The sequence below is a fragment of the Salvelinus sp. IW2-2015 genome, linkage group LG20 (genome assembly GCF_002910315.2).
Source record: "Salvelinus sp. IW2-2015 linkage group LG20, ASM291031v2, whole genome shotgun sequence".
Classification (NCBI taxonomy): domain Eukaryota; kingdom Metazoa; phylum Chordata; class Actinopteri; order Salmoniformes; family Salmonidae; genus Salvelinus; species Salvelinus sp. IW2-2015.
This window is the reverse complement of record NC_036860.1, coordinates 62,922,108-62,939,669: the sequence shown is the minus strand read 5'-3', so window position 1 is coordinate 62,939,669 and position 17,562 is coordinate 62,922,108. Positions and strand designations below refer to the sequence as shown.

At 41.7% G+C, this 17,562-nt stretch overlaps 1 protein-coding gene across 1 annotated transcript in view; it reads right to left on the bottom strand.

Annotated features, from left to right (window-relative positions):
• Positions 1 to 409: 409 nt before the first annotated feature.
• Positions 410 to 17,562, bottom strand: part of LOC111981002 (integrin alpha-1) — a 95,930-nt gene continuing 78,777 nt past the window's right edge. The window contains 16 exon segments of the mRNA XM_070449762.1: positions 410 to 2,804; positions 4,058 to 4,171; positions 4,362 to 4,487; positions 4,612 to 4,667; positions 4,670 to 4,741; positions 4,844 to 4,862; positions 4,957 to 4,960; positions 5,360 to 5,462; positions 5,749 to 5,758; positions 10,200 to 10,308; positions 10,504 to 10,593; positions 10,790 to 10,866; positions 10,985 to 11,065; positions 11,171 to 11,297; positions 11,696 to 11,772; positions 13,191 to 13,298. Coding sequence (XP_070305863.1) covers positions 2,745 to 2,804; positions 4,058 to 4,171; positions 4,362 to 4,487; positions 4,612 to 4,667; positions 4,670 to 4,741; positions 4,844 to 4,862; positions 4,957 to 4,960; positions 5,360 to 5,462; positions 5,749 to 5,758; positions 10,200 to 10,308; positions 10,504 to 10,593; positions 10,790 to 10,866; positions 10,985 to 11,065; positions 11,171 to 11,297; positions 11,696 to 11,772; positions 13,191 to 13,298 — 1,233 coding nt within the window. The 3' untranslated portion in view covers positions 410 to 2,744.

Sequence of the window (17,562 nt, the reverse complement as noted above, 5' to 3'; positions counted from 1 at the left end):
TGTCTATGTTCATGTTTTGAGTTATTGTTCTGTAGGCACAAACACCTACAAAGAAAGGCAAATACCAGATGCAGAATAATACTGGAAGCTGTCTTACCCCTTTTCTCTCAGCTCGCAGTCAGAAACAATGAACCCCGTCTGTGTAATGGGGTCAGTATGCCTGCAGGGCCCAGACTGCCCACTGACTGAACAGGATCCAGATGAAAGGATCAACTAGTGTGTACAGTAATCCTAAACGCATGAGCAACCTATCTGCAGAAAAATAGCTCACCTGCTGCCTGCCCTGCAGAGGGAATGAACTTATGACTTCTTAGCATACAATGATCACACACGCGCGCACACACACACACATCTGCTATACCACAATACTTATCCAGTGCTATGGCCATTGATGTCCAACATGTATTAATTACTTTTTAAAAATGTATTTATTGGCATAAGATCCTTGACAGCTTGTGCAATGCTTTCAAATCTGTACTGATCAGAGTACATACACATGACAAACCAGTGTATTAAACTAACAGTTCACAGCAGTGTGTATGACTGGAGTACATCAGTCTGAAGCAGTCCTCTCTCTCTCTCTCTCTCTCTCTCTCTCTCTCGTCAAAGTACAGTAGGTTTTTGTCCCACATGTGCCATCACACCTGATACAACAAACAAAATCCTGTGACAGACTGTTAACACATGAACATACATTATAATACATGTCAAGTTGCATAGCTGGACAGCACACAAGATTTGGTTCTGGGTTCCAATTTAATTCATCAGCAATCAAATCTTCAAAGCCTTGATCAGCTGACTCTATCACTGCTGAGCTGTGACAAATAAGCTCTCCAGAAGGGGACAGTATGGAGGATCACCATGTTAAGGTTATCTTACACATTTTACAGATATTTATTCATTTATTACATGTGCTTTCAACAGTAATGGGTGAGCTGATGAGTGTCTCTTATATACAATAAAAAGTCAGGGGTCACACCGGACTGCCTGTGCAAAATATGTAAATATGCAGAGGAATGTAGGCGGAGAGAAAGCAGAAAGGATGCATAAATAAAACATTTCTACTCACAATCATGACAGTCGCTAGCACTCCGGCCATAACAGAGACTACAGGGCTTTAGGCATAACCTGGTGTTCATATGCATATCAGACCACCCCCTGTGTGTAACATTCAATGGCCTAGTTTGCAGAGTTTGACCTTCTCTGAGACAAACATCTCTTTGTTTTGTGGTACTGACAGGTTTGAACATCAGGAATCAAGTTACACTCCGCTGAGATACTTTTTGGATTACTCTATGTGACTGTAGACTACCTCACGAAATCACTCTCGCCCCAAAACAAAAAACAGAAAGAAAGATGAGTCCCAAAAAAAACATCTTAGCGAATGGATGCAAAATGCATTGAGTTCCAATACACATTTATCAAACATTTCAATTTTTATCAAAATATAAGACCAATATTTACATATTTTCATATTGTTTTTAAAGTATTTTATTTAAAAATACTACATTTGTTTGTTTTATCTAATTCATACTATCGCCATACTATCACCTTACTATCATCATTCTATCATCAAATTATCCCCTTACTATCACCATACTATCACCATAATATCACCATACTATCACCATAATATCATCATACTATATCATAAGTAATACCTGAGAAATGTAGGAGCAAATTACTTATTTTATCTCTATTACTGATATATAGAGCCTTGGTGATACATGCTGGACTTAACTTGATCTTCAATTATAGGAATTATTGCAAACATAACTTTATGTACAAGCTTTACATTACATTTACAGGACAATCAAAGTTTTTCCTAATACTGTAAAGGAGCAATCTGTAAATTCTCTGCCCCCATGTGGTAACAAAATGAAACAAAAACTAGATTAAAGCCGTTGTATTTAAGTCAATAGCAAATGCATCTATTCCTCCTCTTCTTTTATACTGAATATATATTTGGGGAGGGAACATTTGCATAGACCCCTTCAATATTCAAGAGAACACTTTTGTTCAAAAAAAATAAATAGAATTTACAGATTGCTCTTGTAAGACCAGAAAAACACTCATGTGAAAATATCAGTGTTCCAAAAAGCAAACATTATGCTTAGAAGACGATGAATATGTTAAAATATAGGTAATAACACGTATCAAAATATACCAAACAAAAATAAATACAGTACATGGTATAGATTTACAGTATATTTGTAAAAAATATCAAAAACTTTTAACACAGAATTCTAATCCATCGCAGAGTGCCTTGGACATTTGGACAACTTTGGTGTAATGCCATACTGTAATCTGAGGTGTTTTTAGTGTCTTTGGGATGTTGACGCTGTAAGTGAACCTGAGAACGTTTTGTATAAAGCTGGTGTGGCTGCATATGATCAGGTCTGAGTCAGCGTGCCATTATCCTTATGGTCTTCTGATTTCCCTTCTAGCTTAGGTATTTTAAGTCCAGGTCTTGGTACCCACATTGAATAGAGTGTACTGTACAAGTTCAATGTTTCCCCAGGCCTCCGTATCCACTGAATCAGACCAGGGTTTTAAGACTGGTAGATGGGCCACATCACATTCAGGTGAATGGTTGTTGAATAGCCATAAATAGACTGGCTTTTCTTCTGACCTGATGGTGTTCAGGAGAATTGGTTGATGGGGTATTTCCTATGGTATCTCCTCTGACTGACCTGAAGACAGACCTGAAGACAGTGGGGCACATCTGTATGGTGGTGGAAGGATTAATCCTTCATGTCCTCGTTCTCCATGTCCTCTATGGATTTTCTCTTGAAAAATCCAGCCTGGTGGAGCACAGAAGACAACAGTGAACACAACATAATCCAGAATTCACATCCAAACCTAAGTCTCAAGTTTGAGTTCAAGTTTAATAGATTTAAAAGTGTATTTCACACATGATCACACCATGTTGACCCTCTTCCATAACACAAGCCTTGACCCATACTCTCCGAAGGTGTCTCAGGGAGAGTTGGGATATGGTGACCCTGGCTGTGACCCTACTCTCCGAAGGGGGTCGTCAGGAGAGTTGGGATATGGTGACCCTGGCTGTGACCCTACTCTCCGAAGGTGTCTCAGGGAGAGTTGGATATGGTGACCCTGGCTGTGACCCTACTCTCCGAAGGTTGTCCAGGGAGAGGTGGGATATGGTGACCCTGGCTGTGACCCTACTCTCCGAAGGTGTCTCAGGGAGAGTTGGGATATGGTGACCCTGGCTGTGACCCTACTCTCCGAAGGTGTCTCAGGAGAGTTGGGATATGGTGACCTGGCTGTGACCCTACTCTCCGAAGTGTCTCAGGGAGAGTTGGGATATGGTGACCCTGGCTGTGACCCTACTCTCCGAAGGTGTCTCAGGGAGAGTTGGGATATGGTGACCCTGGCTGTGACCCCACTCTCCGAAGGTTCTCAGGAGGAGAGTTGGGATATGGTGACCCTGGCTGTGACCCTGACTCTCCGAAGGTGTCTCAGGGAGAGTTGGGATTGGTGACCCTGGCTGTGGACCCTACTCTCCGAAGGTGTCTCAGGGAGAGTGGGATATGGTGACCCTGGCTGTGACCCCTCTCCGAAGTGTCTCAGGAGAGTTTGAGATATGCAAAAAAACTTGAATTTCCAATTCACACATGCATATTAATACACACTTGTACATGTGTGAGATAGGCCACATATAAGCACCCGCTAAATATTATTATTATTAATAAATAATAATTATTGTTCTATTTGGAAGATAGGGAACTTATAATCGATTATAAGTTCCCTAACAGACACAAGCAGACAGAAGTTGTGAAACACATGTAACGGATGTGAAATGGCTAGCTAGTTAGGCCGGTACGCGCTACTAACATTTCAATCAGTTACGTCACTTGGCTCTGAGACTTAAGTAGGGTTTCCCCTTGCTCCGCAAGGCCGCGGCTTTTGTGGAGCGATGGGTAACGACGCTTCGTGGGTGACTGTTGTCGATGTGTGCAGAGGGTCCCTGGTTCGCCGCCCGTGGTCAGGGCGAGGGGACGGTACTAAAGTATACTGTTACACACACACATACCTTCCATAGAGCGAAGATGACCAGTGCCAGAATCATCAGTCCTATTAGGATACTGACTATAATGATCCACAGGGGTATACCTCCCAAAGCCTCTTTAGAGACCTGGATCTTCACCTGGATGGAAACAACAGTGTTAAAACAAGCAAAGGAACAAAAGCAAAACAGATAAAGGCTGTGTTTACACAGGCACGCCCAATTTTGATATTTTCCCAATTATTAGCAAAAAATCTCTTCTGATTGGTCTAAAGACCAATAATTGGTCAAAAGATCAAAATTGTGCTGCCTGTGTAAATGTAGCGATCACATGAAAATGAATAGAATAATTGCACTCACATCTCTGGCGTAATTGGTGGCACTCAAACACGAAGAGATCCGTGTTCAGGTTCTCCAGAGTGGCATTAACAACCATATGAAGGCTGGAGAACTCTGCCTGTGGAGCCAAGAGCAATTCAATTCAGCACTCAATATACCAATACATTTGTCAATGAATAAATGTATCAATCAATCAATCAAAAAAACAAATGAATGAACAAGTGACACTTCACTGTACTCACTTTGATAAAGGTGGGCTTCCATACCCGGAAGGTAACATTGACCTGGCTGTTTTGACATGTGGGATGGAGCAGATAAATGACTTACACGGGTGGTCCTTACAGCCCTGCAAAAGAGAGTACACATACATGACTTACACGGGGTCCTTACAGCCCTGCAAAGGAGAGTACACATACATGACTTACACGGGTGGTCCTTACAGCCCTGCAAAGGAGATACACATACATGACTTACACGGGTGGTCCTTACAGCCCTGCAAAGGAGAGGTACACATACATGACTTACACGGTGTCCTTACAGCCCTGCAAAGGAGAGTACACATAATGACTTACACGGGTGGTCCTTACAGCCCTGCAAAGGAGAGTACACACACCACACTCACGTACACACATTACACTCATACTCACACTCATACTCACACTCACACACAGTAGTGTTGACTCACCCAGCCAGAAGACACTGAGGGTCTCTTTTTTAGGATTGATGGTGTGCGTGTTGTTGTTGTTGATTCTTAAAGGGTTAATCAGTCCCTGACGTGACATCTCACATCCTGTGGGAGAGAGAAAAGATCCATCAATCAATTATCAATCAATCAATCACATTTGGATCAACTTGATCCACACCACCACAGTTCTGCAGAGTGTTTGACTTCACCGTGTGATTGTCTGTTGACTGGTAGAGAACCATGTGCAGGGATACTGGTAGACTGTCTACCTCTATGGTACAGTACACAGTGTAGAGAAGCCTTACCTGTGAGGAGTGACATGTGTCAGGTATAGCAGGATGTTCTCACTAGGTGATAGGTACGGGTACATCACCCTCAGCTTTAGAGGAGGAGTCTCCATATCCACACCTTTTTAACCTGGAGACCAAGAGAGAGAGACAGAAGTCACAGGTCTTTCAGTCAAAAAGTAACCACATGTTGGTTTTTTCGAGCTTTGGCAACTTAGAATAAGTATCTTACTTTGGGTATATAATCAGTTAATTGCAGCCTTCTCAGTCACTTTTTATAGCTACTATACAGAGTTCCCTGAATTCCTATTGGACCTCGTAGTCATGGCAGATAATATTAAAATCTTTGTAACTTCAATATTCACATGGAGAAGTCCACAGCCCTCAATCCTGCTGAATCAGCCTACTTTTATCAACCTGATGAGGAGAGTAAAATAATCAAAACATTTATTTTGATACAGTCGCAAGCTAACTAAAAATAAGCATTCCCCAAGTGAGGATGGCCTTCAGTTCAGACAGTGATGAATTCATGAACTTCTTCGATCGTTCATGATCATTAGAAAGCAAATTCTGAGTATGCATATTTCACCAAAACTCTGTTTTCCTGAGTCTGCACAGAACTGCCAAGACCGCGGGATCAAAGTTTTGTATCCTGTATCTCTCGTCACATTCATGAAAATAGTCATGGCCTCTAAACCTTCCAGCTGGCTACTGACCCTATTCCAGCTAAACTACTGAAAGAGCTACTTCCTGTACTTGGCCCTCAATGTAGAACATAATAAACGGATCCCTATCCTCTGATATGTACCAAACTCACTAAACGCGGCAGTAGTATGGCCTCTCCCGAAAAAGCCGAACCTGACCTAGATTTTTTGTTTTTACTATCGGCCTATATTGAATCTCCCATTCCTCTATTATTATTGTTTTTTAAAGTTGTTGCTCAGCAACTCACTGCCTTCCTGGAGACAAATAATGTATACAAAATGCTCCAGTCTAGTTTTAGACTCCATCATAGTACTGAGACCGCACTTGTGAAGGTGGCAAATGACCTTTTAATTGTGTCAAGACTAAGGTTCTGCGTCCGTCCTTGTGCTCCTAGAACTTAGTGTCACTTTTTAAACCATCGATCACCACTTCTTTTGGACAGATTGGAAACCCAAATTGGTCCATACCAGCGGTTCTTAAACTTTTTCAGCCTGGGACCCAGATGAGAAATTCTGTGTTTACCTGGGACCCAGATGAGAAATTCTGTTTTCCTGGGACCCAGATGAGAAATTCTGTGTTGACCCAAGCTTAGAAAAACTACACATAAATATCTGTACATTTCATTGCCCTATGCCTAAAACGAATGCAAATATACCAAAAAACAAATAACAATGAAATTAAATATCCATATTAATATCTATTAATGTTTATTTTCCCCCATTAAAAACACTCTACATATATCTGTCTAGGTTGGAACTGTTGCTGTTAAAATACAAATAAATCATTTCATTCTGAACTGGAATAAACTGACTGATCACATCACACAGATGTATAACAGAAACACACAGGCTTTTTGATAGTGCAACCCCAAGTAACAGTACAGATGAAAAATGATCAGGCCTACTGTACATCTTACTGTAGAAATTTATTGTTGAAAAGAAAGTCTAGGTTGTAACTGTTGCTGTTAAAATACAATACATATTTTTTATTTCTGAACTGGAATAAACTGATTGATCACATCACACAGATGTAGACCAGAAAACACACACAAAACAGTCCTAATGAGAGCATTTCTATTCTGGGCTCTGTTTTTGACAGTGCAACACTGAAGTCATGCTCAGCCTTGAAACTGTTTCTGTACTTGTTTTATAAGTATGTCAGAGTTGAGAACCCTGACTCACACAGGTATGTGGTGCCAAACTGGACCAGAACATCTACTGGCTTTCTCAGTCAGGAGGAGACCGCTTCCTGCTGAAGGTGTTTGCCTCAGAAAAGAATCTTGCTGTCAATCAGTTTATTTCCAGTAAGAATAACAATTATATTGGTATTTTTAACAGCAAACAGTTCCAACCATAGACTAGTTTTCAAAATATAATTTACTTACAGTGAAGAGTACAGTTAGGCCTGACAATTGTTCATATTGTCTTTCATCTGTACTGTTACTAGGTTGCGCAATCAGTAGCTTGCTTGCTTGGCAAAAGTTAAGCATTAGCTGCTGTAACAAGGCCAGGTTGGATTGTTGGGAAGAAGAAACCTCACATCTAACTACTACGAGAGTAGTTAGTATCCTATTATTTCTGTTATTATCATCTGTTATAAAAATAACAAACAATGCTTGCTGCTGACTGACTTGTCCATCTGTCGAAGCCACTGTTCCTGAAGCAATTCTGCCACGTTCTAAGAAACTCCCGGGTTTACCATCATGCGTGGAGTTGGTCAGGACGTGTTGTTTTATTAATTTGTTCATTATGAGAGACTCATATACTAAAGCACATTCCACACACAAAACACACGGATTGGCTCTCCTCGTTATAAGTTTGTATGAAAAGAGAGAGAAACTCATCGTTTGTATATGCCTTTCATGAACAATGAGCTCAGACAGAACTTGTGGCTAGCATGAGTCCATTTGATGACAGCTGGAGTGATGGCAGAGTGGAGAATGACAAGTTAGTGGCTGACAGCGCATATCTGCTGCTTGAATGACAGCGCGCATCATGTGTGTCACAGATGATCTTGAAGAAAAATCTGGTAAACCGCGAAGCACACGGGCATCTCCCTCTCACACTCGCGCAGCAGCCAAACAGAGCAGAGACCGCTGCTTAAGCAGAAAGCGCACTGAACAGAGAGCGCAGATGCACTTGGCCAACCATTCCAGTTAATTGATGAAATAATTATAAATTTACACTGACACGTCGCGATCCACCATTAACAGGTCCCACTTTGGGTCGCGAACAATACTTAAGAAAGGCTGGTCAACACAGAAAAGTTCTTGCCTGGTTTAGATCTCATCTGTCGGTAAGATATTAGTTCATCTTTTGTGATGGTTCGTCTTCTACAAAAACAATGCAAGTTCGGCTGTTCCTCAAGGTTCCGTTTTAGGTACCACTATTGTTTTTCACTATATATTCTACCTCTTAGTGACTGTACCTGCTATGTAGCGACAACCAGCTGCTACATTTCGATGAAACATGGTGAAGCCTAAAAATTGCCCTAGCCTGGAACCTGTGTTTCAGGACTATAAGAAGTGTGATGGCGGCAAATGTTTCAAATCAAAATTGGATTAATCATATGCGCCGAATACAACAGGTGTAGACCTTACAGTGAAATGCTTACTTACAAGCCCCTAACCAACAATGCAGTTTAAAAAATACGAATAAGAATAAGAAATAAAAGGAACAAGTAATTAAAGAGTAGCAGTAAAATAACAATAGCGAGACTATATACAGGGGGTACCGGTACAGAGTCAATGTGCGGGGGAACCTGTTAGTTGAGGTAATTGAGGTAATATGCCAGCTCCCCTCTTTCTACTGTGATTCTCTGCCTCTGACCCTATAGAGTACCACAGTATGAAACACAGCACTTATTTTAAGTGTTTCTAAAATCCCCTATGGGAAAAATGAATGGTGGAAAAAATGATTGGAACCATTTCCCTGTTTGACCGCTAGGTTTTATGGGTATTATGATGCTTCCACTGTGGGGCTCTATTACGGGGACTGAGTCAGTGGCTTGCTAGTGCTCTCCCATGCTTTCCCTAGGAGGGGTGAATCACATCTTGCCAGGCATTTTTTGCTATATTTGACTTGAGTGGGTTGAGTCACTGACGTTATGGGTGAGATCTTCGTGGGCTATACTCCGCCTTGTCTCTGGGTAGTAAGTTGGTGATCTGTTGATATCCCTCTAGTGGTGTGGGGGCTGTGATTTGGCAAAGTGGGTGGGGTTATACCCTGCCTGCTTGGTCTTGTCCAGGGGTATTCTCGAACGGGGCCACAGTGTCCCCCGACCCCCCCGTCTCAGTCCCCAATATCTATGCTGCAATAGACTATGTGCTGGGGGGCTGGGGTCAGTCTGTCCTATCTAGTGAATTTCTCGTGTCTTATCTGATGTCCTGTGTGATCTTCAGTGTGCTCCCTCTAATTATCCTAACTCTCTCTCTCCCCTTGGACCAGGCCTCAGGACTACCTGGCCTGACAACTTCTGGCTGTCCCCATCCCCAGTCCACCTGGTCAGGCTGCTGATCCAGTTTCTACTGTTCTGCCTGTGGCTATGGAAACCTGACCTGTTCACCGGACCTGCTACCTTATCCCGGACCTGCTGTTTCAACCCTCTCTCTCTCTACCACACCTGCTGTCAGGTGCGGTAGAGAGCCAACTGACATTTACTCATGAGGTGCTGACCTGTTGCATTCTCTACAACCACTGTGATTATTATTTGACTCTGCTGGTCATCTATGAACATTTGAACATCTTTAAGAACGATCTAGCCTTAATGGCCATGTACTCTTACCCTCTCCACTAGCCACTTCTCAGAGCCTGGTTCCTCTCTACCCAGTACAGCCAGAAGAGGACTGGCCACCCCTCAGAGCCTGGTTCCTCTCTACCCAGTACAGCCAGAAGAGCACTGGCCACCCCTCAGAGCCTGGTTCCTCTCTAGGTTTCTTCCTAGGTTCCTGCCTTTCTAGGGAGTTTTTCCTAGCCACCATGCTTCTACATCTGCATTGCTTGCTGTTTGGGGTTTTAGGCTGGGTTTCTGTATAAGAACTTTGTGACATCTGCTGATGTATAAAGGGCTTTATAAATACATTTAATTGAATTGCTCTTATCCCCTGGCCTTATCTAAGCAGGTATTACTACGGTCTACAGTATGTGGGTCTTACCGTATAGATGATCTTGACCTCTTCTCCTATCACACTGGTGTGGTTGAAGACGCTGGGGTACTGCTCTCCCTCTTTCACTATGATGTGGTCCTCCTTCATATGCCTGTCGCTGAGAGATAGAGGGATGATGGATGGAGAGATGGAGGGATGAGACAGGAGATGGAAAAATGAGAAAGGAGATGGAAAGATGAGAAAGGAGATGGAAAGATTTGAAAAAAGGTCATACTCTGATACTGTACCTGTATTTTTTATGTAAATAAAAATGTCCTGTTTTCGTGTTGTAGCTGCTGCTGTCTGTACTCACGCAGTGAATCTGAGTCCAGCCTCGTACTTCACAGGGATGGAGATTCTCACAGAGTTGTCATGGAGGGTGGTCTTCAATTCCTCACTGTCACTGTAGGAATGAGAAAAGTCATTGCATTAGAATTTTGACATTTTAAATTTTTCTTCTTTGCTCACTCATTTATTTTAAATTGTTGAGATTTAGCATGGAACTCGGGACTCCCTGGAAAACACTAGCCATTGTTACTGTGTGGACTATCCTGGCTAAATAAATAAAATGAATGAATGAACACCATGGCTTACTGTACCTGGATGCAGTTACGTTGATCTGAATTTCTTTCCAGACGTGTGCAGGGTTGACTTCAAACAGGATCTCAAACACCTCCTGGAGGGAGAACAAGCAAAACCGATCAGTGGCCTATTCATCACAAAATGAAACATGAAGTACATAGTGAGTCTTATGGTACGAGGATAAATACGTGTGATTGCAAGAATTGTCTCACCTCTACATTGCTTTTGAGGAATGGATATCCCACAGCACACTCAACTTTGGTATTATTCAGACTGCAGACTTTGTCATTGGCCTGCAGAGTAAACGGTTGAAATCACATATAATGTCAATGTCAAAACTCATACTGACGTCATGATTCCCAACATCCAAGTAATCAATGTAAATCAATGGATCTCACCTTGACTTTGACGTAGTTTATGTTTTCAGTAAAGCTGAGCATGACTTTGGTATTGTAGGCATTGTCTTGACTGTTTCTAATGGTAATGAGCACATGGAACTTTTCCTTGTTGGCTTTGATCACAAGACTGGAAAGAATAGGAAAGTTATTACTGTAGCAAGGCAGATGTTACTGTAATATTATTACTGCTCCAGGGCAGATTTTACTGTAATGTTATTACTGTAGCAGGGCAGATTTTACAGTAATATTATTACTGCTCCAGTGCAGATTTTACTGTAATGTTATTACTATGCCAGGGCAGATGTTACTGTAATGTTATTACCGTAGCAGGGTAGATTTTACTGTAATGTTATTACTGTAGCAGAGCAGATTTTACTGTAATGCTGTGACACTTCATCTGGGCCAACACAAGAGGGCGCTAAAGTAAAATACAAGGGCAACATAGCTGTCAATGAACTACCACGCAACTGCCATAAAATCATGACAGTTAGATGGATTGAAAGAATACAATCTTTGTGACAATACCTTTGTATACTTGGCACAGCCTTCAGGGATAGGTCAGCTATGCACTTGTCATCGCTCCCACAGTCCACCAAAGGAATCTGAATGACGTGAGCATGGTTACAAGCAGTATGGAATAGACCATGTACAAGACAGTTCTATCAAAGAAGCAGTCGAAAACTGCTTACATGTACCTACATGTACATATTACCTCAATAACCTCAACACCGGTGCCCCAGCACATTGACTCTGTACCGGTACCCCCTGTATATAGCCCCGCTACTGTTATTTACTGCTGCTCTTTAATTATTGTTATTCTTATCTCTTACTTTTTTTAAAGGTATTTTCTTAAAACTGTGCTATCATCCTGTTCTACCACTGTGTTAACATCCTGTTCTACCACGGTGTTAACATCCTGTTCTACCACGGTGTTAACATCCTGTTCTACCACGGTGTTAACATCCTGTTCTACCACGGTGTTAACATCCTGTTCTAACACGGTGTTAACATCCTGGTCTACCACTGTGTTAACATCCTGGTCTACCACGGTGTTAACATCCTGTTCTACCACGGTGTTAACATCCTGTTCTACCACTGTGTTAACATCCTGTTCTACCACGGTGTAACATCCTGTTCTACCACGGTGTTAACATCCTGTTCTACCACGGTGTTAACATTCTGTTCTACCACTGTGTTAACATCCTGTTTACCACGGTTTAACATCCTGGTCTACCACGGTGTTAACATCCTGTTCTACCACGGTGTTAACATCCTGTTCTACCACGGTGTTAACATCCTGTTCTACCACTGGTGTTTAACATCCTGTTCTACCACTGTGTTAACATCCTGTTCTACCACTGTGTTAACATCCTGTTCTACCACGGTGTTAACATCCCTGTTCTACCACTGTGTTAACATCCTGGTCTACCACGGTGTTAACATCCTGTTTCTACCACTGTGTTAACATCCTGTTCACCACTGTGTTAACATCCTGTTCTACCACGGTGTTAACATCCTGTTCTACCACGGTGTTAACATCCTGTTCTACCACTGTGTTAACATCCAGCCACATGTTTTGTCTCCCTCTGTCCCTCTGTCCCTCTGCCAAACAACTCATTAAAACTATGTGTGTGGGAGCTGCACCATTGGAACTGGATAACAGTCTGTCAGTGTTTTAGAGCCTCTGATAGGAACTAGTGATGGATGGAGGACAGCCGTTGGAGAGAATATTCACCCTCTACAGCGCTGGAAGGAGCCAGATTGTATGAGTGTGTAAAGTACTGATTACTGACTCTGCTCACACAGTGCCTATTCACTGTTGCAATAAATGATAGCTGAGGTCTAAAGTAAGGTAAGAAAATCAGATGTGTGCATGCACACACGTATTGTTAGCCAAGTAGGGCCTGTAGTGGCTAAAGAGGGAAGCAAGCCAAGGTATACAAAATTCATGGAAAGCCAAAAGTTACTGGTGTGTGTGTGTGCTTGTGTGTTAAATCTGCCACATTGTGGTTCATTTTACCGTTTTGTTGAGTGACGTTGGTAAGTCTCCATCCAGGACGGGGCCTGTGTCCTCAGCCAGACCAAACTCTAGGGAGACCATGATTGGGTCCCTGAAGTCCAGATTAGCCTGAGGAGATAATATCATTATATGAACAGTGTATCTACTGCACACTCTTAGCTGTACTTAGACAAGCCTTTGCTAACTGACAGAGTACTGTATCATTTTTTTAAAAATGCATTTTTATCAAACGTCAGTATTTCTCATCTTATGTACCAGTGGAGGCTCCTCAGAGGAGGAAGGGGAGGACCATCTTCCTCAGTGAATTTAATAAATAAAAAAAATTGTAAAACATTAAAAAAGTTATCCTTTTAGATTAAACTACACAAAATATAATCATGTCACCAAATAACTGTTTCGCATTGAAGGTCTGCCGTAGCCTCAACAGCACTCTGTAGGGTAGCAGGGTAGGATCAGAGAATTAATCTAGTACTGAAAGCATAAAATACATCTAGCTGGCACTGCAGTGTATAAAATGTGATGAGTAGATGGCTCAAAGAGAGAGAAAGACAATAGTTGAACACTTTTGAACAAATTAATTTCTTCCAACATGAAGGCGAAGCAAGAGAGAAATAGAGAGATTTCGTCATTTTTTTTCACTTTCAGTTTCATTTACAGTACTTAGCTGTATCAAACAGGCCTGGAAAGGACTGCCTATAACGCCTCTCACATATTGTGCTCTTATAGTGTAAATGTTCAGAGAATTCTTGTGGAAAGGTAGAGATAGGACTACAACAGGAAAGAGTAACGTTCATCTTGAAAAGTTCGAAAAAGGCTTATCTTGCAAGGAGGATGTGATCTGATAAATATTATTCCCATTCCAAATGAGTTCCTTCTCCCGTGTCAAAGATTTAACATCCAATAAGTTAAGCCTACTGAAACACCCTGCTCAAACAGGGGGATGCTATGTTAGCTAGCTGGCTATGACTTTCCAACACAACACTGGAACTCTTCCAAGTCAAGGTCATCTTTTGGTATTACTAATTTATTGCCACCAGGGCCCACCGGTGTAACTGCTTACTGACTGTACACTAAAGTTACTGCATGATTGTAGCAAGTTTACTAACACGTTAGTTCTATTAGATATACTTGCTATGACGTTACTTCAGCTTGATCAGGGGTGTATTCATTCCGCCAATTCTGTTGAAAAACGTTTCTTGAACTAAAGCAAACGGAACAAAACGTGGATAAACATACCTGCATTTGTCCAATAGAAACTCTTGTTTGCAACTGTTGGACTAATGTTTACACCCTATATCAGCTAGATGCAGGCAAGAGTGTGCAAGGCACTATTGAATGTCACTGTCTGTCACCTCAAATTTGTCTCTCGACCTGTGTGCACACCTACGTCGTAAACCTTCATTCATAGGCTAGGTTGTAACAACCTCATGATGGGTATAGGGAAAATTGACTATCATGTAATAGCCTAAACGTATCGCTGTTACATTGAACTGGGGGAATGAAATATGAATGACAGTCATTCAATATCGTGTAATAGAAATAAGACCATGCTCATAAAAAAATGTGTCCTCCCTCATCTTAAACGACACTGACCGCAACTGTTATGTACTGTAGGCTTCTGTATGCCTTAGATCTAATTTGCGGTATCAAATCAAAATCAAATCAAATGTTATTGGTCGCATACACATAATTAGCAGATGTTATTGCGGGTGTCGCGAAATGTTTGTGTTCCTAGCTCCAAAAGTGCAGTAGTATTTAACAATACACAACGATACACATGTACAGTGGAAGTTTACATACACATTAGCCAAATACATTTAAACTCAGTTTTTCACAATTCCTGACATTTAATCCTAGTAAAAATTCCCTGTCTTAGGTCAGTTAGGATCACCACTTTATTTTAAGAATGTGAAATGTCAGAAGATAGTAGAGAGAAATTATTTATTTCAGCTTTTATTTCTTTCATCACATTCCCAGTGGGTCAGAAGTTTACATACACTCAATTAGTATTTGGTAGCATTGCCTTTAAATTGATTACTTGCGTCAAACGTTTCGGGTAGCCTTCCACAAGCTCCCACAATAAGTTGAGTGAATTTTGCCCATTCCTCCTGACAGAGCTGGTGTAACTGAGTCAGGTATTGTAGGCCTCCTTGCGCGCACACGCTTTTCAGTTCTGCCACAACTTTTCTATAAGGATTGAGGTCAGGGCTTTGTGATGGCCACTCCAATACCTTGACTTTGTTGTCCTTAAGCCATTTGCCACAACTTTGGATGTATGCTTGGGGTCATTGTCCATTTGGGAAGACCCATTTGCGACCAAGCTTTAACTTCCTGACAGATGTCTTGAGATGTTGCTTCAACAACTACCTCTCCCCCTACTGTATTTATTTATTTATTTTACACCCCTTATATATATTATATCTCTACTTTGCACATTCTTCCACTGTAAACTTACCATTCCAGTGTTTTACTTGCTATATTTGTATTTACTTCGCCACCATGGCCTTTTTTTTGCCTTTACTCCCTTATCTCCACCTCATTTGCTCACATTGTATATAGACTTATTTTTCTACTGTATCATTGACTGTATGTTGTTTTACTCCATGTGTAACTCTGTGTTGTATGTGTCGAACTGCTTTGCTCTTATCTTGGCCAGGTCGCCATGTAAATGAGAACTTGTTCTCAACTTGCCTACCTGGTTAAATCAAGGTGATTTAAAAAAAATTTATTAAATTTATATATTCACATAATTCCTTCCTCAGGATGCCATCTATTTTGTGAAGTGCACCAGTCCCTCCTGCAGCAAAGCACCCCCCACAACATGATGCTGCCACCCCCGTGCATCACGGTTGGGATGGTGTTCTTCGGCTTGCAAGCTTCGAACATAACGATGGTCATTATGGCCAAACAGTTCTATTTTGTTTCATCAGACCAGAGGACATTTCTCCAAAAGTATGATCTTTGTCTCCATGTGCAGTCAAACCATAGTCTGGCTTTTTTATGAAGATTTTGGAACAGTAAGCTTCTTCCTTGCTGAGCGGCCTTTCAGGTATGTCGATGTAGGACTCGTTTTACTGTAGATATAGATACTTTTGTACCTGTTTCCTCCAGCATCTTCACAAGTCCTTTGCTGTTGTTCTGGATTGATTGGCACTTTTCGCACCAAAGTACGTTCATTCTCTAGGAGACAGACCGCGTTCTTCTTCCTGAGCGGTATGACGGCTGCGTGGTCCCATGGTGTTTATATTTGCGTACTATTGTTTGTACAGATGAACGTGGTACCTTCAGGATGAAGGATGAACCAGACTTGTGGAGGTGTCCAATTTTTTTTCTGAGGTCTTGACTGATTTCTTTTGATTTTCCCATGATGTCAAGCAAAGAGGCACTGAGTTTGAAGTCGGCCTTAAAATACATCCACAGGTACACTCCAATTGACTCAAATTATGTCAATTAGCCTATCAGAAGCTTTAAAGCCATGACATCAATTTTCTGGAATTTTCCAAAGCTGTTTAAAGGCACAGTCAACTTAGTGGGTATGTACATTTCTGACCACTGGAATTGCGATACAGTGAATTATAAGTGAAATAATCTGTCTGTAAACAATTGTTGGAAAAATTACTTTGAGTCCTAACCGACTTGCCAAAACTATAGTTTGTAACAAGAAAATGTGTGGAGTGGTTGAAAAAAACGAGTTTTTAATGACTCCATCCTAAGTGTATGTAAACTTCCGACTTCAACTGTAAAACCGTAGTGTTATCAGTAGTCCTTTGGATTATGAGGGCTGCATGTCAATTAGTTCTCCTCCTGGGAGGACATGTGGGTTATGTGTGTCCTATCAGACAGCAGAAAGCATCTATGTTCCAGTTGGGATGGACAGCATGTGATCTGTCTGGCTACATAGTGTACCAGATCACTAGGGGATATCTCCACTGGAATGTATTGTGTGTGTATTCTCTCTCTCTCTCTCTCTCTCTCTCTCTCCTCTCTCTCTCTCTCTCTCTCTCTCTCCTCTCTTCTCTCTCTCTCTCTCTCTCTCTCTCTCTCTCTCCTCTCTTCTCTCTCTCTCTCTCTCTCTCTCTCTCTCTCTCTCTCTCTCTCTCTCTCTCTCTCTCTCTCTCTCTCTCTCTCTCTCTCTCTCTCTCTCTCTCTCTCTCTCTCTCTCTCTCTCTCTCTCTCTCTCTCTCTCTCTCTCTCTCTCTCTCTCTCTCTCTCTCTCTCTCTCTCTCTCTCTCTCTCTCTCTCTCTCTCTCTCTCTCTCTCTCTCTCTCTCTCTCTCTCTCTCTCTCTCTCTCTCTCTCGTCTCTCTCTCTCTCTCTCTCTCTCTCTCTCTCACTCTCTCTCTCTCTCTCTCTCTCTCTCTCTCTCTCTCTTC